The sequence below is a fragment of the Natrix helvetica genome, assembly GCF_964273705.1.
Source record: "Natrix helvetica genome assembly, chromosome: 6".
Lineage (NCBI taxonomy): Eukaryota > Metazoa > Chordata > Lepidosauria > Squamata > Natricidae > Natrix > Natrix helvetica.
Window position 1 is genome coordinate 82726274 of NC_138553.1, and position 24303 is coordinate 82750576.

Below are 24303 nucleotides of genomic sequence, written 5' to 3' on the forward strand. Positions count from 1 at the left end.
GAACATTTCCACACTTGTGTATTGGCTAGAATCTGCATTCTGACAAAGGGGAGGGGTCACTATTACTTTAATTCTACTTGTGTTGCATAAATCCCTGCATAAAGGGATTCAGATGTTGCTTTGCCTTTAACAGCTTCCATTCTTCTTAATTAAAGGTTCCTTTTGAAATAATCCATTTCAAGAGTCCTCACTTTCTTAAGTTAGGAGAGGAGCCCTTACATAGACACAGGCATAGACAATTGCTACCAACCTGCCTTCCATTGAGGACCTGCACACTGCAGGAGTCAAAAAGAGGGCTGTGAAAATAGCTACAGACCCCTCGCATCCTGGGCATAAACTTTTTCAACTCCTACCTTCAAAACGACTCTATAGGGCACTGCACACCAGAACAACTAGACATGTTGGGCTAGAAGAATTCCAAGGTCCCTTCCAACTCTATTCTATATCCCAGGGATGGCTAACCTTTTTGTCCTCCTGTGCCCATAATGCAATGTGCATGACCCCCCCGCATGCCACGCACCCCCTGTGCATGCATATGTGACCCCCTTGCCCCTCCCCCACGCATGCACATGCGTGTCCCACATGTGTGGCATAGACCCCAAAATCAGCTGGCTGGCAGGAGGTGTGAGCGCATGCATGGTGGAACTGAGCTGGGCGATGGCTGATGTGCCCACAGAGAGGGCTCACAGGTGTCACGCATACCATCCCAGTTCTATCCTTACAGATAGATCAAGACCCTTGTGTGTCACTTTCGGGAGAGGGGGCGGTCTATAAATATGAATAATAAATAAAATAAATAAATCAAACATGCAATGATCCTGTCTGCAGATCTGAACTTACCAGGCGGCTGCAGACGCCCACCATCCAAGATGTAAAATATCTGCTATGGTAGGCTAGAAGAAGAGGAAGCAGAGAGCCTAATTTTAGAAGAACCTCTAAAAACACCCATGGATTCTCTCCGTCCAGCCTCCAGATATGGATTGACTGACTTATTTATTTTATGGAATTTCACGGCCGTCTCTGATTTAATGGAAGGCTGTGTTTTATTAAAGTTTTTTCTTAGCATATTAACACTGCGGGGTCCTTAGTGTGCCTCTTAATAGCCAAACAATTATCTAACGAGGTTCTTAATCATACAAGTCATGGTTGGCCCCCAAAGGTGCTTTTTCCAAAAGGCAACTTTTGATATATAGTATAGGTTCTTCTGCTTGAACAGGGGGCTGGACTAGAAGACCTCCAAGATCCCTTCCAGTTCTATTCTATTCTATTCCATTCCATTCCATTCTCCACTCCATTCCATTCCATATTTTCTACTCTGCTCTGCTCTGCTCTACTCTACTCTACTCTATTCTACCCTACTCTATTCTGTTTTCTATTCCATTCCATATTTTCTATTCTATTCTATTCCGTTCCATATTTTCTACTCTACTCTACTCTACTCTACTCTACTCTACTCTACTCTACTCTACTCTACTCTACTCTACCCTACTCTGTTCTGTTTTCTATTCCATTCCATGACCTGGATGGCTGAGAATCTCCATAGATGTCTAACACAAGGCTTACACAGTTCTGATCTTTATAGGGGTAGACACATCACGGCATCTCATTATCATTTCCAAGGTCTTTATCGCTGTTTCACTAAATGCAAGTACATGATATACTGTATTTCTTGACTGTTGCTGGTTGATCATTAAAAGCAGAAGCTATTCACCATTGCAATATCTTCATCATCATCATCACTTCTAAGGCTGGTTGTTCTACTTGCTGCCATTCTTTCAATCTCTTTTTAACACCTTGTAGACTTCACTTACTAGCACTAGCACTTATATATTTATATACTGCTTCACAGCGCTCTATAGCCCTCTCTAAGCGGTTTACGGAGTCAGCCTCTTGCCCCCAACAATCTGGGTCCTCATTTTACCGACCTCGGAAGGACGGAAGGCTGAGTCAATCTTGAGCAGGTCAGGATCGAACTGCTGACAGTTGGCAGAGTCAGCCTGCAATACTACATTCTAACCGCTGCTCCATCCCGGCTCCTTACACCCTTTCTTATGCCCTTCTCAATATGTAGTTTATTTCTTATTTTATCATTTGACACCGGCACTGGTTAGCGATCGTAATAAATCCGAAGCTATATGAATCAAAAAGGAATCCAAGCGATATGAATCAGAATAAATCCAAAGCGATATGAATCACATTTCTGTTGCTAACTGAGCTATTCGTTAAGTGAGTTTTGCAGAAAGGTACAATGCATACTGACCACGTTGACGGAGCGTAGTCCTGCTCCTTGTTTTGGTTCATCTTCTGGATCGCACACCGACTGATAGTCGTAAGACTTGTTGAAGGCATACAAGGACATATTAATGAGATTTCGCATCAGGCCGGGGTCAATCTCCCCAAAGAATTTTCCGATCTAAGACACAAAGAAAGGTTGGTCATCAAACAGAGGTCAAGCAAGTACTGGGTGTGTTTCCTAAAAAAAAATACTGCTTAATTACCATATTTTTCGGATTATAAGACGCACCGGAGTAGAAGATGCACCTTAGTTTTGGAGGAGGAAAATAAGAAAAAATATTCTGCCTCTGCCTACCAGCATCCATGGGATTCATCTGGCTAGCGTCCTGTCATTGTGTGAGAGAGTTGAGGGCTGATTGGAAACAAACAGTATTTGCTGTGTGAGCAACAAGGAAGGAGACAGCGAGGAGCCTGGGTGTGGCTTGTTCTGTACTAAAGCTGCATGCTGTGCTGGTATCTGAAACTAAAACTGAAAGTGAAACTTCTCTGCCGAACTACCACGTTGGAAAACCTGCTTTAGGTATTATATATTTACTTAATGTGTTATATTATATATCAAGAGAAGTTATTGAATTCTGCTGAATCAGTTATTTGGGTATGCTTTCTGAATGTGATTGCTGCTGCAAACTCTGACACATCCTTATAGTAAATAGCGAACAGCCAGGTCAGCTTCAGCTCATTATTGCAGCCTGATTCAGCATGAACAGCTGATTGGCGGGTGGATCGGCCTCCTGGAATATCCACAATCAGCTCTTCCAGGCTGCAGGGATTGCTACAGACCATCACCTCCTCCGTGCCTCGCGTTTGGGGCTACATTTGGTGTATAAGACGCACCCAAATTTTCACCCTCTTTTAGGGAGGGGGAAGTGTGTCTTATACTCTGGAAAATATGTAATAAGGTATTCTGCATCAGGCTTAATTCAGTCACGTACCTCTGGAACATAGTTGTCTTGGTTTGTCATCAAAAGAAAACCTCCATCATCAAGAATGACGCAATCAATGTGCTAGCAGAAAGAAGAATCACAGAATATAATGAAACTGTCAGAGTTCCAAATAGCATCCAACAGTAAATCAGAGTCCAAGGCAAAGTATTGCTCAAAGTTCCCATTTATGAAGAGAGCCATGTTGGCACATCTGGGAAAACCTGAATCTGAAAGCTTCCCGGTTTTCCCCACCCAGTTGAAAGTTCAGGATCTTGCCCCCACACCCACAAGTCCATCACATGGTCCAACCTCCCACTGCCACTCTGGCAGCTTCCACCCATCCAGTTCCGGTCAGATGCAGAGGTTCAGACAAAGGATGACCTTGGCTTTCTAGAAAGAATGTTGTTATAGCTACATATTATCTATCTCCGTACATTCCTCCCTCCCATTTTCCCACTGTAGAAAATGCATAGAATGATAGAAAGTGTGGCAGGCCAAAGATCCAAAAGAAAAGAGGGCTGCAGGCCTGACAGAAACAATTATTCCAGCTGAGTACAGGTAGCCCTCGACTTACAACCACCGCTGAGCTCAAAACGTTGCTAATTTGTTAAGTAAATTTTGCTCCATTTTTGCGACCGTTCTGTGAATCACCACAGCTCTTAAATTAGTAGCATGGTTGGTGAAGTGAACAATAGGTTTCCCCATTGTCTTTGCTTGTCAGAAGGTCACAAAAGGGGATCACGTGACACCCCCTCCCCCCCCGGGACACGCAACCATCGTAAATGTGAGTCAGTTGCCGAGCGTCTGAATTTTGATGACGTGATCCTGGGGATACTGCAATGGTTGTGTGAAAAGTGGTTGTAAGTCCCTCTTTTTCAGTTGCCGTTCTTGCTTTGAACAGTCACTAAATGAACTGTTGTAAGTTGAGGACTACCTGTATAAACAGAAAAATAATAATGCAAGATCTTATTCACAGGTTGGATAATTATGTCCTTTGGAGTATAAAACACTGCCAGTTATAATCGTTGGAATTTTTTTGGAATAAATTACAATGGAATATCTGTCCTAATGTTGTGGCCTGCCAGTGGCTGCCAGTGGCAGCAGATTCGGACAGGGAGGAGGTTGGGGAGGAACCTGGGCCAGTCCTGGAGTCTGGGGGAGGCTCTGATGAGGGCTCTGTGTTAGAGGCAGAGAGGGGGCCAGGGCCGTCTGACAGTTATCAGCTGCCTTCGGAGTCGGACATCAGTGGGGCAGAAGAACAGCTGGAGCCTGTTCCCAGTGTGTGCATGCGCAGAGCTGCCAGGAGAAGGGAACAGCTAAAGAACAGGGGACGACTTGGGAGTAAGGCCACAGGTGGACGATGAATGGCCCCTCCAAGAGTAAATAAAAGAGGAGCGGAAGGGGAGTGGAGTTTGCAGGAGGCCATTAGTTCGCTTCATTGGTTTGTGACTCTCCGAGGCTCCTTGCCAAGTTTTGCAGATATTGGCCTGGCAGCTCTCCAAGCCAGATAAGGTCTGTGACTGTAAATCCTCCCTTGAAAGACTTTGTTGGATGTTAGGGACTATTAATAATAATGTGAATCACGAAGGAAGGCGATTATACCTATCCCAGAATAATATCGCAGGATCCAATCTGGGTTAGTCACCGGAACCAAAGATTTAGTCTTCTAAGCTTCAAGACTTGTTCTGGAGGCCATACTGGGGAAAAAAAACCTTCTCTCTATTGCAATATGTGCTTTGGGCTCTACTGCGTGTGGTGTTTATATGAGGCCTGTTGTGTGTGGCTTTTTAGACATTGATTGGAGTGTTGATGATTAACGTATTAATGACTTAATACCCAGCCATCAACACACCCCAATCAACATCTAAAATGCCACACAAAACAGGCACCACACACACACACACACAAACACAAACACACATATCTATCTATCTATCTATCTATCTATCTATCTATCTATCTATCTATCTATCCATCCCTCCCTCCCTCCCTCTCTCTTTCACACACACACACACACACATGTATCCCTTCCTCCCTCTCTCTCTCTTTCACACACACACACACACACACACCTCTCAAGCAGCCTCCCAACGATGGGAGCTCCATGGCTGCAAAACAAGAAATTCAGAAAGAATGCAAGGAATCGGGGAAGGTTCAAACGTCGGCACTCAACACTCCAGGAATTCCGCATTTCTTCCTGACAAATGCCCCTCCTTACAGCGTCTCCTTAAGTCTCAGTCTCCAGGTGTGCCTTGTGAAGAGGGGCGGGGCGCTCCCCTCCCGAATAATTCGGTCAGTCTGCCCTGTTCTCGCCTTTTCTCCACTCTCCGTGCTCGAGGATCAGGAGGAGGTGGTCCTTGCGCATCCTCTGAGCTCTCATGTTCTTAGCCTCTCTTGGTCATCCTGCCCCTGTTCCTCCCTGCCTACAAGCCATCCCAATCCTGAAAGGCCCTGCCCTGACTCGGCCTGCCCCTCCCCATTTTCCTTTGAAGCCAATGAGGCTGCTCCCTAAATCTCCATTGGCTCCAGTCCCAGCTTGCCTTCCTCCGCAGATTCAGGTTCTGACGGGGGCATGACACACTGTTAGAGAGAAATCCTCTGAGGATGGTCTCCAGCACGAGTCCCAAAGCTCAGAAGACAAAACCTCCATCCCAGTGACCGACCCAGATTGGATCCTGCAATAATGTTAATGCTTAATGTTGACATGGCTGCTTCAAGAGCCCAAAACCACATGACATACATGTCCTGTTATAAACCTTTAAAACAGATGACATGTTAACGATGAGTTTATTGGGATAAAGGAAATCATGTATTGCATCTCTTACCGGACTGTTCTTTTCACATCCACAAAGCTCACTCCCACTTTTACACTGAAAAAAAAAACGTAAGAAACAAGGGCATTCATAAAACCATTCCTCTTTCAAAAACAACGAAGACACAATATGCACAGTATTATCCAAGTTGGGAGATAATACAATACAATACAATAGTAGAGTTGGAAGGGACCTTGGAGGTCTTCTAGTCCAACCCCCTGCCTAGGCAGGAAACCCTATACCGTTCCAGACAAATGGCTATCCATCATCTTCTTAAAGACTTCCAGTGTTGGGGCATTCACAACTTCTGGAGGCAAGCTGTTCCACTGATTAATTGTTCTAGCTGTCAGGAAGTTTCTCCTCAGTTCTAAGTGGCTTCTCTCCTTGATTAGTTTCCACCCATTGCTTCTTGTTCTGTCCACAGGTGCCTTGGAGAATAGCTTGACTCCCTCTTCTTTGTGGTAACCCCTGAGATATTGGAACACTGCTATCATGTCTCCCCTAGTCCTTCTTTCTCTTAAGCTAGACATACCTAGTTCCTGCAACCGTTCTTCATATGTTTTAGTCTCCAGTCCCCTAATCATCTTTGTTGCTCTTCTCTGCACTCTTTCTAGAGTCTCCACATCTTTTTTACATCGTGGCGACCAGAACTGAATGCAGTATTCCAAGTGTGGCCTTACCAATGCATTATAAAGTGGTATTAACACTTCACGTGATCTTGATTCTATCCCTCTGTTGATGCAGCCTAGAACTGGGTTGGCTTTTTTGGCAGCTGCTGCACACGGCTGGCTCATATTTAAATGGTTGTCCACTAGAACTCCAAGATCCCTCTCACAGTTACTACTATTGAGCACGGTACCACCTATACTGTACCTGTGCATTCCGTTTTTCTTGCCTAAATGTAGAACCTTACTCTTTTCACCATTGAATTTCATTTTATTAGATAGTGCCCAATGTTCAAGTTTGTCAAGATCCTTCTGTATCTTAAGCCTATCTTCTGGAGTGTTGGCTATTCCTGCCAGCTTGGTGTCATCTGCAAATTTGATGAGTTCCCCATTTATTCCCCCATCCAAATCATTGATGAAGATGTTGAAGAGTACTGGGCCTAAAACAGAGCCTTGGGGTACTCCACTGCATACTTCCCTCCATGTAGATGCACTTCCATTGAGAACTACACGTTGAGTGCGGTTGGTCAGCCAGTTACGAATCCATCTGGTGGTGATGCTGTCTAACCCACATTCTTCTACTTTATCTAGTAGTAGGTTATGGTCTACCTTATCAAATGCCTTACTGAACTCCAAGTAAACTATATCTACGGCATTCCTCTGGTCCACTAATTTTGTCACTTTGTCAAAGAATGCAATAAGATTAGTCTGGCATGATCTGTTTTTGACAAATCCATGTTGGCTTTTGGCTATTACTTTGTTTGCTTCTAGGTGTTCGCAAATTAGTTACTTAGTTAGATAGTTAATTAGTTAGATAGTTACCCAAGATTAAGCAGATGCTGGGCCAAGAAACCCATACATTCTTATTTTTACCGCTCCTATGGCGGAGACCTGAAGGTCTCGAAAAAGAACCAGACCTTCAAAATTTATGGAACATCAACATGGTGGATAGAGGTTTTGATTCAATATTTCTTATCTATATCTATATCTACCTACCTACCTACCTACCTACCTACCTACCTACCTACCTACCTACCTACTACCTACCTATCTCTATATCTCTCTGTATCTTTATCTATATCCAACCATCCATCCATCCATCCATCCATCTCTCTGTATCTTTATCTATCTATCGTCTGTCTGTCTGTCTGTCTGTCTGTATCATCTATCTATCTATCTATCTATCTATCTATCTATCTATCTATCATCTATCTATCTATCTATCTATCTATCTATCTATCTATCTATCTCTATATCTCTCTGTATCTTTATCTATCTATCTATCTGTCTGTCTGTCTGTCTGTCTGTCTGTCCGTCTGTCCGTCCGTCCGTCCATCCATCCATCCATCCATCCATCTCTCTGTATCTTTATCTCTATCTCTATCTCTATCATATCTATCTATCTATCTATCTATCTATCTATCTATCTATCTATCTATCTATCTCTCTATCTCTCTGTATCTTTATCTATCTATCTATCTATCTGTCCATCCATCCATCCATCCATCCATCCATCCATCCATCCATCTCTCTGTATCTTTATCTATCTATCGTCCGTCTGTCTGTCTGTCTGTCTGTCTGTCTCTATCATCTATCTATCTATCTATCTATCTATCTATCTATCTATCTATCTATCTATCTATCTATCTATCTATCTCTATATCTCTCTGTATCTTTATCTATCCATCTATCTATCTGTCCATCCATCCATCCATCCGTCCGTCCGTCCATCCATCCATCCATCCATCCATCCATCTCTCTGTATCTTTATCTCTATCATATCTATCTATCTATCTATCTATCTATCTATCTATCTATCTATCATCATCTATCTATCTATCTATCTATCTATCTATCTATCTATCATCTATCTATCTATCATCTATCTATCTATCTATCTATCTATCTATCTATCTATCTATCTATCTATCTATCTATCTATCTATCTATCAAAGCCAAATAACACTCACTCATCATGAAATCTCCAGAACTGTAAAGCCTACAAACTTGAAATGTGGCACGTACCTTCCTCTTGGCTTCTAGGTGCTCGCTAAGAAAGGATTTTTCAAAATGACCATCAGATCATTAGTATTTCTTATGCAGTAATTAACATGCTCTGATGCTAAGGAGTTCTACTCCCCCTCCCCACCTGAAAAGAACACTGTTCCAACTGCCAGTTGCCTCACATTCCGTTACCTCAGTTCAAATAGGCAGACGTTCCACTCCGTCACTCAAGAGCTGCCTGGGGCTCCTTACAGTATTAAACACCAAAATGTCTATGCTTTCCACCTATGGAACCGCTTCTGGACTCAAAGGCGGTGGGAATGAATATTCCCTTATGTGTTTGAATCACCGACCACCACTGGACCAACAGACTGTGAACCGAATTTCTCCTGCATAGCCCGATCACATAGTTTCATCAGGAAGAACGGGTGTCTAGCTAGTGTTTTATAGAAGAAAAGCTGCTAAGGGTGCAAGAAGCAGCTCTGAAAAAACTGGAAGTGAAGGCTAAAAAACTCACCTGTTCTTTCATGGTGATAGTAGTGAAATTTGTCATCCAGTTGTTCAGGTTGATTTTTACTCCAACAACTGACGAGAAACACAGGTAGCATGAGAAATCTATCAACATGGCAAAACGATGCACAAGTAGTCCTCGACGTACTGCAGTTCACTTAGTGGCCATTCAAAGTTACAACGGCATGGAAAAATGGGACTTAGGACCATTTTTCACACATATGACCGTGGGCACATGATCAAAATCCGGACACTTAGCAACCAGTTCATATTTACGACATTTGCAGAGTCCTGGGTCCTGTTTTGTGACCTTCTGATGAGCAAAGTCATTGGGGGAGCGAGATTCACTTAACAACCAGATTACTAACTTAACAACTGCACTTAGCAACCATGGCAAGAAAAGTAACAGAAATTGTGGCTTCAACTGTCATAAGTCGAGGACTACCTCTATCTATCTATTTATCTATCTATCTATCTATCTATCTATCTATCTATCTATCATCTATCTATCTATCTATCTATCCATCCATCCATCCATCCATCCATCCATCCTTGCTTCCTTCCATCCATCCATCCATCCATCCATCCGTCTATCTGTCTATCTATATCTTTCTATCTTTCTATCTTTCTTTCTATCTTTCTTTCTATCTTTCTTTCTATCTTTCTATCTTTCTTTCTATCTTTCTTTCTATCTATCTGTCTATCTGTCTATCTATCTATCATCTATCTATCTATCTATCTATCTATCTATCTATCTATCTATCTATCTATCTATCCCTATATATCATCTAAATCTATATATCTCTATCTTTGTCTATCTATCATCTGGATGCTTATCTATCTATCCATCCTTCCATCCATCCATCTATCTATATCCTATCTAATCTCTCTCTCTTTATCTATCTCTGTCTGTCTGTCCTTCTGTCCGTCCGTCCATGCATCCATCCATCCATCCATCCATCCATCTATCTCCTATCTAATCTCTCTCTCTCTCTTTATCTATCTATATTCATCTACCTACCTACCTACCTATCCATCCATCCATCTCTATCTTTGTCTATCTATCATCTGCCTGCCTGCCATCCATCCATCCATCCATCCATCCATCCATCCATCCATCTATATCCTATCTAATCTCTCTCTCTTTATCTATCTATCTGTCCATCCATCCTTCCATCCTTCCATCCACCCACCTACCTGTCTGTCTGTCTGTCTTCTGGAAATAATGTTTCTTTCCTTATACCATTCTCGGAATGTTCGGTCTCCAGAATTCAAACCTCATCATCCCCCCCCCTTAGATGATTCTGAATGCTTGCATGCTTTCTCTTACGGACATCGAAACTACTATGGTCCACAATGAGTCCTATCTCTGAGGGACAGCCCCATTCTCTCCTACCTGCTGGTTTGAGGAGTTTCCCGTTCACGGTGATCTTCACAGCCTTGCTTACCATGACCCCATCTTCATAGATGCTTCCTGAGGATTCAGGAAAAGAAAATAGAGCTGATTCGCCATTATGATGTGTCTCTTTATCAGTAGCACCGACAGCCCTTGGATGACAGTGGCCCAGGGGTGAAATGCTAACGGTTCGGGCCGCTTCGCCCGAACCGGTAGCAAAAAAAATGCTTTACATTTTTTTTAAAAAAAAAGTGCTGACGATCAGCTGTGATCCTTGGAAGTTTTTAAAAAACTTTTTAAAGCATTTTTTAACGACTAACCAGTTGTGCAACAATCAGCTGTGCCTGATTGTGAGGTTGTTGCAGGGGTCATTTTGTGTGAAGTCCAGCTGCTTGGACATTTTGTGTGAGTTAGTTGTTCAGCCATGCCCAACTGGCCATATGACCCCCAAGCCATGCCCACCAAGCTACACCTACCAAACCATGCCAACAGAACTGGCAAGGAAAATTTTTGAATTTCACCACTGCACTGGTCCATTAAGAATCAATCAATCAATCATTCCCCCCCCCCCCACTTCCTGGGCCTTGGGTTTGACACCCCTGGTCTAAATCTAATCCAACCTGCTAACTAACTGTAATTCTCCTAGATATCACCCTATATCCCATTAACGAACTGGATCTGCGCTGTAGTTAAAAACTTCCAACGTTCTGCATTTTGCCAAAGAAGCCCATGCAATTTTATAATAGAACCTGCACTGCCGAAAAGAGGTAGTGAATATTGCGAGCAACCAGCGACTTACGGTTGAAGAACGGAGCTGTGAAGATATAATTTTCATTATCTAAACTCCTCTTGTAGTAGCTCTGCTCATATGTCTCCGCGTTTTCTGTCCAATATTCGCCTGCACTAAACGTAAGACACGGATATTAATTTTTTAATTGCAATTCCCTGGAGGGTCTGTTTGTTTGTTTAAATGCTGGCAAGGCAATTGTTACTCAAGGCAGAGAGGCAGGTGTCAGCTCTGGAGGCCATTTTTTGCCACACTTAGTGCTGTGGGAAAACGGGAGGGGAGTTGCATGGAGTTGGTGGAGATATATAGCATAACAATATTCCTTTCCCTGGGAGTCAAGGACGTTCAGCCTGCGCCTGAGGAGACATAACTGGGGGTGGGGGGAATATCTCCAGTTGGGATGGTGGGTTGATTGGGCCATATGATGGACATGGGGGGTGCAGGGGAAGGGACTTTGACTTTCCTTTAGGTGGGGAAAACCTGAGGGGGCTTTCAGGTTCGGGTTTCCCCAGATGACATCACTACTAAGACGGAACTTTTGAGGAACCAAGAACTTTGATTGTACCAAGACTTTAATTCTTCATTTCCCACTGTGTCGGTGGGACTTTGCAGGAACTCAGACATTTGAGCACATGACTCATTAGCAAACTCGCCACTACTGAAGATTAAGTGGCTCTTTTACCTTTTGGGATATACTCTGGTGATCCCTCCATCCGTAGCTACGAAGCGTGCTGTGATTCCCTCCCTGGACAGAGAAAGATTTTTAGATCAACATCAACTGAGAAGAACAAGTCAAGATTCTTGAGAGCTTATTTAGAAATATACTGTATATATACAGTATATGCCACTGTCTCAGGTGATAGGGGAGGAGAGCTTGTGGCTTAGAGGTTAATATAACTGCCTAGCATGTAAAATAGCCCAAGTTCAAATCCCAGTAAGGGTACGGCTAGCTGATGAGAGCTAAATAGCTTGAAATAGATCTATGCTAGTCTCTCTTCATTTGTTTATCAGCAAAAATGTAACACAAAATGGTTTCTTGGCCTGGAAGGCTCCTGGAGTAGGGCTGAAAGGCAAAAGGGAAGCAGTATGCTTCCTCCTATATTTGGGCATACCAGGTGCTTTGACATAACGTGTGTGTGTGTGTGTGTATGCATGCATGCATGCATGTATATATAAATAAATGAATGAGCAATTTCAACCAAACTTAGTGCACAGATGACTTACTCTCAGGAGAAAAATACTGTGGGGGGTAAGACATCCCTCGGGGGGGGGGGGTGTTCTGTTAAGATACAGCCTGTTGTGCCTTAAAATGGCTTCTACCGTACTGCCGTAAAACAGCTTCTACTATACAGCGCAGTGGAATTGCCATGGTAACATCTTCACAGTACTCCACAAGGGGGCTCCCTCTGGTGAGGGGGGAAACCCCAACATTAGAAATTACATTTAGTCCGGACATTCCCCCCCCCCCCCCCCTATAATTAAATACCTGGGCAACGCTGGGTTATCGGCTAGTGTTCCTCTAAAACAGAATAATGAGCTTGCAGATTCTTTGTCTTACCATGTTATTTCTTTTGAGTGGATTGTTCAAACAGTAAGTTCTGATCTGATAGCTGAAGGCAGCATGAGGATTCATAAGTGAGAGCTATTCATGGGCTGGGGTAGAGGAAGAGGAAGGAATACTCACGGGTCCTGCTTACTCCAGTAATTCTGGACCAGATCACTTGTGAAGCCTGCATCCAACAAAGCTCTCATCACCAAGCCATTACCTACCAGGAAAAAAAAGAGGAGAGGAGATTGGAAGAGGAGAGGAGAAAAGAAGAAGGAAAGGAAGGATAAAAGAAGGATGGGAAATGAGGAAGAAGGGAAAGAAAGAAGGAGGAAGGGGAAAAACAGAGAAAAGGGAAGGTAGGGGTGAGAGAAGGAGAGAAGAGATTGAAAGAGTAGAAGAAAGGATAAAAGAAGAAGGAAAGAATGGATAAAAGAAGGAGAGGAGAGGAGGAAGAAGGGAAAGAAAGAAGAAGGAAGGGGAAAGGGGAAGAGAAGGTAGAGGTGAGGAGAGGAGAGTGGAAGAGAAGTGGAGAGGATAAAAGTAGAAGGAAAGGAAAGATAAAAGAAGGAAAGGAGGAAGAAGGGAAAGAAAGAAGAAGGAAGAGAAAGAACAGAGAAAGGGGAAGAGAAGGTAGAGGTGAGGAGAGGAGAGAAGAGAAGATAATCATTTATCTACTATTAATAAATTATTAGCAAAAGGACAAGATTGATAAGATTTTGGTCCATCTACTGTATCTCAGAACATTCCCAGTTGTTTGATTCCATTATTGTGTTTTAATTAAATCAATGCACTTTCAGTGTTATTGTCAGAGAGCAATTTCTTGAAAAGGCCATACTTACATGAAGGGTTTTCGGGTGAATATTGATCCATAAATTCAATGAAATTCTGAAGAAATACAGTATTGTTATCTGTTATTTTCACTGTGCTACAGTAGTCCCTAAAAAAGTAAATAAAAAGATGAAATTTTCATCCCAAAGCTACATTGGACAATCAGCTATTATGTCTCCCCTAGTCCCTTTCATTAAACTAGCCATGCCCAGTTCCTGCAACCGTTCTTCCTATGTTTTAGCCTCCAGTCCCCTAATCCTCTTTGTTGCTCTTCTCTGCACTCTTTCTAGAGTCTCCACATCTTTTCTACATCATGGCGACCGAAACTGGATGCCGTATTTATTCACAATCCATTCTTTAATTCAGTAAGGACTTACTCTTGACTTGCTCTACTTTATTAGATAATCCTATTCTTCCAGACATAATTGCTACATCAGTCAAGAGATACTATTTAATATTTAGCAAGATGGAGATCGACCGGCAAAGATGACTAACCTTGGTGCTAAAAATGTATATCCGAATTCGTCAAAGGATTCTCGCTTGAGCGTTGCAATAACTGCAAAGAGAAAAGCGAGACATTCAATGAACTAAATTCCCTTCTTGATGGCTTTGATCGACAGGCTAAAAATGTCTAACCGCAAAAACACCTGGATGAATTCCACATTTAATTCCATGGATTACGTAAGGCATCGTGGCCAGTCTTTGTAGACAGCCCAGATGAAACACAACCACATTCAGTGCTCTTTTCCTAATGACTATAACTTAAGATCAACGTTTTCGTATTAGATGTGGAATAGATCCAATTCTAAAAGAGCAACTTAGGAAAAAAGAAACACAATCCAAAATTGCCGCAACTTAAAAAGTGAGACGAACGATCGTCAGAGGCGTCGACAGAATCCAGAGATTTGGGCAAACGTGAAGAATTCGGGTGTGTTGTGATGTCACAATGCAAGCTCTGCCCTTAAGCTAGCTGTACAAAGGAAACAGAATTAGCACTGTGACATCACAACAGCCCTCTTTTTGTGTCATTTGCAATTGTGGGATGATGAATGCGCGATGCATTCTCTGCCACCTCCGTCAAGAATGCCCAGTTTTGGAACGACATGGATAGAAGAACCAAACTCAACCCAAAAAGCCTTTGCAAAATGGGTCCTAAAATACAATTTATTTGACCATCGTTGCATTTCAGGATTGCTTGAAACGCATAAAAGGTTCCAGACTGGAAATAAAATGAAGATTGTTTGCAAAAGAAAAGAGAGTGACAAGACACTGGGGGTGGGGGGGGAACAATGGGGCAGAGGGATGAGAGGTGGAATGTCATTTTAGACATGTTTAACCTTTATTTGCCTCTATAATACCCAACCAGCAATGGGGGGGGGGGGGACACACAAAAGCCCTTTAGGGACCTACACAAAGGGGTGGCAGCCGAGAGGAAAAAAAATGAAACACAAATGACAAACATCCACAATAATGCACAGAGGGAAATTAGCAACAAGAATGTTATATACTTGCCCTTTTGGACTGTGATTATCCATCAGAAAGAGAAGGCAAGAAAACAGAAAAAAAAAACCAGGGTAAAACAAAAGGGGTCACAAGCCAATATTTTATTCAACTAGCCACGTGAATAAAAATATTGTGGCATAGAGAGAGAGAGAAAGAGAGAGAGAGAAAGAGAGAAAGAGAGAGAGAGAGTGCAGGTTCAGTTTTTGTACAGCTGTATTCTGCAGGAAAAAAACAACAGTATTTCTGAAATTTTGATCGAGTGTATTTTTAACGGACAGCTAGTCCTCGATGTACGACCACAACTGAGCCCAGAATTTGTGTCACTTGGCGAGAAGTTTGTCCAGGGAGTTTTGCCTCGCTTTACAACTTTTCATGCCCCGTTTCTTAAGTGAGTCACTGCAGTTGTTCAATTAGTGACACGGTTGTTAAGTGAGTCCAGCTTCCCCCCCTCGGCTTTGCTGGTCAGAAGGTCGCAAAAGGGGATCGCGTGACCCCGGGACACTGTAAACAGAGGTGGGATTCAGCCGGTTAGGGGCGAACTGGATGCTAATTTTACATCTGGTTCGCTGAATGGTAGTTGCGAGGACTGGCTGGCCCCACCCATCCCAGGAGTCTCCACGCAGACCATTTTGGATACCAGGTAAGTGCAGGGCCCACGTGGAGGCCCTGGAAGGGCCAAAATGGGCCTCCCAGAAGTTCTGGAAGTCTGGAAAAAGGCATATTCCCGGTCTCCAGAGGGCCTCCGGAGCCTGTGGAGGCCATTTTTGCCGTCCCCGAGGCTCAAAAAAAGCCTCTGGAGCTGGGGAGGGTGAAAACACTCCCCCCTGCCATGGTGCAGTAAGCCGAGTAGGCCACGCCCAAAATGGCCACACCTACCCAGCAACCAAGCAGAAAACCGGTTGCTAAAATCTTTGAATCCCCCCCCCCCAACTGGAACCGTCGTAAATCTGAACCATACATCATAAATAAATCACATGGCCATGGGGAAGCTGCAACGGCCATAGAAGTGAAAAACAGTCTTAAGTCTCTTCTTTCAGTGCCGCTACACCCTTGTAACAGTCAGTAAACAAACTGTTGTTAGTCAGTTAACTGTTGCCTGTACTTCTATAGACTGTGGCTATTTCTACAGACTGCGTAGCGGTGAAACTCATTCTCAAAATGTTTAACAAGTCAGCCCTAAGGCATTCATCTGATCGTCTTCTTTTGCAGAATGCTGAGAAATAAATTCTGCACATACATTAAAAAAGGGGGGAAGGGTGAAATTCATGTGGTCATACCACCCTTTTCACTTTTAGGAGCACATTTGGGACAACCATGATGTTGTGGCCCGCCAGCAGCCAGGGGAGCTGGCAGCAGATTCAGACAGTGAGGAGGGTTGGGGAGGAACCTGGACCAGTCCTGGAGTCTGGGAAAGGCTCTGATGAGAGCTCTGTGTCGGAGGCAGAGAGGGGGCCAGGGCCGTCTGACAGTTATCAGCTGCCTTCAGAGTCAGACATCAGTGAGGCAGAAGAACAGCAGGAGCCTGTTCCCAGTGTGCGCATGCAGAGAGCTTCCAGATGAAGGGAACAGCTAAGGAACAGGGGTCGACTTTGGAGTAAAGCCACAGGTAGACGGTGAATGGCCCCTCCCAGAGGAAATAAAAGAAGAGCGAAAGGGGAGTGGGCTTTTGCAGGAAACAATTCGTTCCTTAGTTCATTTCAGGAGTGTGGAGATCTGTCCGTGAATCTCAGAGACTCTGTGCCCAGTCTTTCCTTGCACAGCTCCTCATTTGGAAAAGATTTACATGGCAGCTTTCCAAGCTAGATAAGGTCTGTGGTCATAGCTTCACCTTTGAAAGACAGGGGTTTTTTTTTTTTTTTTTTTGCTGAATGTGAATGAGAGGAATTTACATTCCTTTAATAAAAGGGGTTTTGTCAGGACCAGGAATCTGCTTCGTACTTTTTGGGGAATCCTAGGTCAGAGCAGATGACCTGCGCGACTGAGAATCTCCATAGACAGTTCAATGTATGCCAATTAGTGTACGTTTAAAGTGACAATCACGTTATTCTTAGCCTAAGAAAATCTCCATAGGCATCAAGCATGAAGTAACTATTTCACAGCTGCAGCTGTTCTGGTGCACTTTACAAAGCAGTTTTGCTAGATTTCCAACCACCCAACTTACGACTCATTGATGAGCTATTCAAAACATTACCTACAGTATCGGACCCTACAAAAGACAACAATGAATATGCAAAGCAATGATTCTCTGGGTACGTAAACCAGGAGAGGAGAGATTAAGATTTGCTTAAAGCCCGCCAGGGTATCAGAATGTATTCTACTTGGGTAGAATACTTTTTGTTCCTTGGATAGTCCCACAAAGGCTTGGAATCATTGCTGTAGCATTGGGGATACATCACGAGAATGTTAGTGAATTCCACAAGCCTTCAAAATGCTGTGTTAAAAAAATACACAAAGGAAGAAGCATTGTCGCTGGGCCGTAACAGACAGAACAGGGGAAAGTTACTTACACTTTGCCTGAGTTAAGGTTTCATTAATCTTGGCTTTAATATAGTAAAAGCTGTAGGATGGTAACACCAAAGCCAAACTGTGAAAGAAACCAAATAATTATAATCAAGGAATAATCCAATAGTTATTTGAGATTTAACCGCATTTTCTCCGGCTTAGAGGTAAACTTGAAAACTATGGACAAAGTGATAGACGGGTGGTTGGACAGAATGCTTCTGTTTGGTCAACTCCTTTCCCAGAGTCTGTCACTTTCACTTCTTCCTTATCTAATGCTGTTTTCATTCAGTTCTATTCATATTTCTTCCAGCATCACAAAATGTGAAGTGCCTCTGCCCCATATTAGTGAGGATAGAAAGATTCCCCTTGTTGCAATTGTGGGGCTGATATGCAAACCATTAAACACAGTGGCTCGGTGGTCAGAATGCAACATTGCAGGCTAACTCACTGCTCACTGCCAGGAGTTCGATCCTCACCGGCTCAAGGTTGACACAAGCCTTCCATCTTTCCGAGGTCAGTAAAATGAGGACCCAGATTGTTGGGGGCAATAAGCTGACTCTGTAAAGTGAGTGCTGTACAGCACTATGAAGCGGTATATAAGTCTAAGTGCTCTTTGCTATCTCTCCCTCCCTCCCTTCCTTCCTTCTTCCCTCCCTCTCTTCCTCCCTTCCCAGGGGTTAGAATGCAATATTGCATGCTAACTCTGCCCACTGCCAGCAGTTTGATCCTGCCTGACTCAAAGGTTGACTCAAGCCTTCCATCCTTCCGAGGTCAGTAAAACAAGGACACAGATTGCTGGGGACAATAGGCTGACTCTGTAAAGTGAGTGTCAGAGATCCAAAAGAAAAGATGGCTGCAGGCCTAACAGTGAGTGCTGTAGAGCACGATGAAGCTGTACGTAAGTCTAAGGGCTATTGTTATTGCTACATTGTGCATGATTGCTCACAATGTGCATTCTCTGGTTCCTTTGAAGATCTGCACGAAGCAACTCCAGAGGTGACTGCTGGATAGCTGAAGTGGACATCCAGATGTGTGGACCTCCCTGCCGTACCCCCATAAGAAGTTTTACTTATAATTACGTAGACCGTACATATGCATTTACTTCTCTTCAGCCATGTTCTCATCGTATGCTGAATAAATAATAACAACTCCTGAAGTGTTAAAAAAATATATGCAAGGACTTTTGAATTTGGGTGGCATGCCTTCCAGGCGTAATTAAAACATAACTAATTTGTATATCTAAACAAGGCAGTGAAAGATCGAAAACAGCCTCAGAGATTAAAGACTATTTTCAAAATCATGTTTAAACCATGAATATTTTATATCCTCTTGAGCTTTGCCATCATTTTATTACTATGGAATGCTTATTGTTTTAATATTTCCTGCGATAACTGCTGAAATTAGCATTAAGAAGAAACCATGGAGTCTTCAGCCATAAATCTTGTCTTTACCATTACAGTTGTCGCTTAATCCGCTCCGAAGAAGAATGATTAATTATCTGGTGACATCTCACTCATATTTGCCAAGGGAAATCAGTGGGATTTTCCTTCCCATTCCCCGTTCCTGCTTTAAAAAAATGGAACTAATTGAAAACTATAATTTTGTGCATAAATATGCCTATTGCCTTGAGGCTCCCGGGAGATTTTGCTGCTATTGTTCCAAATTCAAAAGATCTCTCAGAAATATTGGGCAGAAATAGTATATATGCTAAGCAGCGTTGAGAAAGGGAGCGTAATAAGTCAGGAGAAATTGCTGTTTACAATTGGGAGCGAGGAAACGGAAAACAATGGTTACTAATGAGCAAACGTCAGCATTAACTTTGGAGGAAAATTGCCACTCGATCACTTCATTATTTCAATTGCTGCAGGACAATCGATCACCAGAAGTGTTGATGAGAAAGGATCTCTATTTAAATACGTTTAGATGTAGCTCCTACTCTCTATCATTGCAAGAATAACGCAATTTGCAAAACTGTGAATGACTTGGACCATATATTTTCCAGTTGCAATGGATGGCTGTGAAAGTTGGACCATAAGAAAGGCTGAGCGCCCAAGAATAGAGGCCTTTGGTGCTGGAAAAGACTCCTGCAAGTCCCTTGGACTGTAAGGCAATCCAACGGGTCAGTCCTAGAGGAGATCAACCCTGACTGCTCTTTAGAAGGCCAGATCCTGAAGAGGAAACTCAAAGACTTTGGCCACCTAATGAGAAGAAAGGACTTCTTGGAGAAGAGCCTCATGCTGGGAATGATGGAGGGCAAAAGAAGAAGAAAGGGACGACAGAGAAGGAGGTGGCTGGATGGAGTCACCGAAGCAGCTGGCGTGAGCTTAAATGGACTCCAGAGGATGGTAGAGGACAAGAAGGCCTGGAGTAACATTGTCCATGGGGTCGCGATGGGTCAGACATGACTTCGCAACTAACAGCAACAAAACGACCTGGATAGTTTTGTGGCTACAAGAATGTGTATTTACTTATTTATTTATGAAATTTATCCACCGTCCATCTCATGTCTAACAACTCTGGGTAGCTTATGTTGCCACCGCCAGAAAGAATTGTATTATCAGGACTACATCGACCATCAACTCCAACTTTCTGCAAAGAAGTGATGGAGTGCCTATAATTTCTGAAGGCAATTTGTTCCATTAGTTAATTGTTCTCACTATTAGGAAGTTTCATTCTTAATTCCAGGTTGCTTCTCTCCTTGATTAATTTCCATCCATTGTTTCTTGTCCTGCCTTCTGATGCTTTGGAAAATAAGTTGACTCCCCCCCCCTCTTCTTTGGGGCAGCCCCTCAAATACTGGAAGAAGTGCTATCATGTCACTCCCTAGTCCTTCTTTTCTCTAGATTAGCCATACCTGATTCTTGCAACTGTTCTTCATATGTTTTTGTCTCCAGGACTTTAATCAACTTATAGTTGCTCTTCTCTGCATTTTTTCTAAAGCCAAAACATCTTTTTTGTAATCTCGTGACCAAAACTGGATGCAATATTCCAGGTGTGGAGTTACTAAGGCTTTATAAAGTGGCACTAACACTTCACGTGATTTTGATTCTATGCCTCTCTTGTTACAACCAAGGATTAATCAATAGATGGTGATTAATAAATGTTTGCATGAGTAATGGGGAAAAAATCAGATAAAGGCTGCACATAAGATCCGTGGGATAGCATCTAAGATCTGGGAAAATTCTCCTACCTTTCTACTTTTGAAAAGGTTACAGGAAAAGAAAGATGAGGGCTAAAGAGGAACGTAGGGAAGAATTATCCAGAATCCTTAGGGAAGACTAAATATTCACAGATTTTACACCAGGCAGCCTAAACCATTTTCCACATCAACGTTTCCAAAGACAAACATATTACAAAGGAATAAGAGGAAAAAGATTCTACCTTGATTTTCATCATGTCTTTCAGAAGGTTGCAGAGCAAGCTAGACATTCAACAGATATCATAGGATATTTTTACTCTTGAAATGTCAGGAACAATGGCATTTTAACCTTGTCTGTTTTGGGAAAAAAAATATCCCTAATTGATTACCTGTAGTCCGTGCCGTTCACTGCAGTCCATGTGTATGTTCTGTTGCCTTTATCAATATAGCGCTGTAAGAGAATCGGCCAGAAATATCATTTTATGTTAGAAATAACATAACACAGAGCACAAAAAGGGCACAGTCACCATGTGCTTTACTGCTCAACTATTTAACTCTTCCAGGAAACAGGAAACTCTACTTAGAACAAAAGGGCATAGAACTAAACTTGTAAATGCTGCCATCTTCTGGCTGAATACTACTGAAGTTGTTGCAAAAAATACATTCCAACAATGAATTCCACCATCATAGCAATGATCTCAGGAAAGCTTAAACACATCACACGATTCAAGAGTCAAACACTGCTGAACAGTGAACAAACCATCATTATATGTCAGCCCATTAGGACAAAAACCATAATTCTTTCAGAAGCTAATTTGCAGATTTCTACTTTGGAAAGTGGTTTAATAAATGTAGAAAAATCAGATTGACTGTTTTGATTGTTCAACGTGATGCTGTGTTTCCTACAATTGTTTGCCTATGGAACTATGGGGTGGTGGTAGTGGAAATCAATGGATTATTATTTTTTTCAAGATGGACAGTCTTCGTCAGCCAAGATGGACTCCAATCAATAATAGTTCAAATAAAAGATGGGACTGATGTGGATGAGATCTATCTTCCTGGAAGCAGATGTAGGAGATGCTCAGGCTCTGCCCGAGGGAGAGGTCAAACAAGTCATCAGTCACGAGTCCCTGTGTGCCCAAAAGAGATCTAAGTCCAGCCCATTTTGAATGCCTTTCTTATCTCCCGCTTATTTCCCTTGACTGTTAGTTGACCAGGTTCTTGAAAAGAACTCAAACTTGCAAAAAATCTTTAGGCTCCTTTGAACTATCCTAATCTCCTGATTTCCCCGGTGCTTGGCAGCATGTAGAATACAGTTCACCAACACTTAAAGTAGTTTGCTCTTTCTGTAACTTTCTCCTATTTTCATTACTGAATTAGCCACAACCACAGGTGACAGAGATAGCCAATCAAGTCCAAGTGGGGTGGAGCTTCCCTTGGGATGCTGCATTTGTCATTCTAAAAAAATTAACACAACATTAAGGATGCTTCTGCCCGCAGTCCTGTGAAAAGATCCGATCTGAACTATTGCTTTAGTTCAATTTCAAGTCAATATTATTTCTGGCCATTTGGGACCAACGATCCTGGATGCAATTTTAAAGATCAGGGAGGCAGAAATTGACCTGCTGTCATTCATTCCTCTTTTAGGATCATTACGACTGACATCCTTTGAAGGATGAATGCAAGCTTGGTTCACGGCGTTGCAAAAATTAATCTGAACATTTCGGGGCATTTAATTACAGAACGTAATGAATGGAGCGGGCGATACAATGGAGAATTTCCGAAGGCCTCTTGACACTTGGTGGATATTTAATCAGAGTTAATACATCCCAAAAGAATGGAGTTATTCAGTTTTCATCATTTATCCCTACAACTCCTGGCTCCCGGTAGCATAGAGTAGCATTATAACTAGAAACAATGATTTCTGGAAAAGCTGAGAATGGTTCAGCAGAGACATTGTGAGCTTCTTAATAACATTCAGAAAATTATAACAAGATGTCTTAATTCTACCCGTAAGCAGTTGAAACATTAGCAGGAGTCTGAGTTTTTGGTCCCCAAAGAAGCTTTCGGTGTTTGCTTAGCTGCGAACACCCTGAGCAAAAGTTTGCCCTCAAAATTATTTGATTTGATCTATATGTATATGCTTTAAATGGGATGGGAGGAAATCACTCAATAATATTTTATTTTAGTGTTGCAACTTCACGGATGTTTGTGTGACGACTTCCCCAAGAGATATATACATATATAGGCAGTCCTTGACTTACAAGCATAATTGAGCCCAACATTTCTGTTACTAAGCGAGACAGTCGTTAAGTGAATTTGGCCCCATTTTGCCACCATTGTTAAGTGAATCGCTGCAGTTGTTAAGTTAGCATCATGGCTGTTAAATGAATGTGGGTTTCCCCATTGATGTGGAATCCCATTTGCTTGTCAGAAGGTTGCAAAATGGGATCACGTGAGCCTGAGACACAGCAACCGTCATAGATACGAGTCAGTTGTCAAGCAAATGATTTTTGATCATGTGACCATGGGGATGTATTGCATCCACAACGGCTGTAAGTGTGAAAAGCGGTCATAAGTCGCTTTTTTCAGTGCTGTTGTAACTTTGAACCGTCACTAAATGAACTACCGTAAGTGGAGGAGTACCTATATTTGGGGAATAGTTAAAGGATAGGCTTAGAAGGAAGTGGAATCTTTTTATTTGTGTACCCTATGAGTACCTGCCATGATTCTGTTTCTAAATTTCGAGCTCCGGGCTTCTATTAGAGCCTTAACTTTCTGCCATTTTCTCTTATATCCGTTTAGCAAACTTATTTCTTTTCCTCGGAAAGCAAATCTCCGTATTCTCACCTCATCTTGAGATTTGACCAGGGTTTGAAAGGTCCTGTCGCCACTTTCTCCGTCAATCATCTTTTTCCGAATCTACAAATTAAGAAAATGAAGAAGTCACTTCATACTTCTTTATAATGCAGTATTGCTGGCTAACTCACTGCCCACTGCCAGCAGTTCGATCCTGACCAGCTGAAGTTTGACTCAGCCTTCCATCTTTCTGAGATGGGCAAAATGAGGACCCAGATTGTTGGGGGCAAAAGGCTGACTCTATAAACCGCTTAGAGAGGCCTGTAAAGCGGTATATAAGTCTAAGTGCTATTGCTATTGCTATTCTAACCATTGCTTTTTCTGACCATTTTCTGAATGTTACAAGAAAAAATGTTTTCATAAATTTAATCGACTGATAATCAAAGAGCAGTTGAATATTGTCATTGGTTTTCAGGGACAAGAAGCAATGATTACATGTTTTTAGTCATACTTCAATTTACATTAGTTAGGAAAATCTGGATCAAGTCCACAATATCTTTGATCTCTAGTTATTGTTTTTCTTCTTACTA

The 24303-nt window shown here is 42.5% G+C and overlaps 1 protein-coding gene across 4 annotated transcripts in view; it reads right to left on the bottom strand.

Moving 5' to 3' along the window:
- Window positions 1–24303, bottom strand: part of CACNA2D1 (calcium voltage-gated channel auxiliary subunit alpha2delta 1) — a 333903-nt gene that overhangs the window by 44805 nt on the left and 264795 nt on the right. For all 4 annotated transcript variants that reach the window (XM_081957523.1, XM_081957522.1, XM_081957524.1 and 1 more), the window contains 14 exons: window positions 23765–23836; window positions 21304–21365; window positions 17781–17857; window positions 14266–14326; window positions 13782–13879; window positions 13078–13159; window positions 12076–12138; window positions 11406–11509; window positions 10607–10684; window positions 9218–9285; window positions 6044–6088; window positions 3228–3299; window positions 2261–2413; window positions 841–893 (listed from right to left, as the gene is read on the bottom strand). In XM_081957523.1, the coding sequence (XP_081813649.1) occupies window positions 841–893; window positions 2261–2413; window positions 3228–3299; window positions 6044–6088; window positions 9218–9285; window positions 10607–10684; window positions 11406–11509; window positions 12076–12138; window positions 13078–13159; window positions 13782–13879; window positions 14266–14326; window positions 17781–17857; window positions 21304–21365; window positions 23765–23836 (1088 nt within the window). The remainder of the gene's footprint in view (window positions 1–840; window positions 894–2260; window positions 2414–3227; window positions 3300–6043; window positions 6089–9217; window positions 9286–10606; window positions 10685–11405; window positions 11510–12075; window positions 12139–13077; window positions 13160–13781; window positions 13880–14265; window positions 14327–17780; window positions 17858–21303; window positions 21366–23764; window positions 23837–24303) is intronic.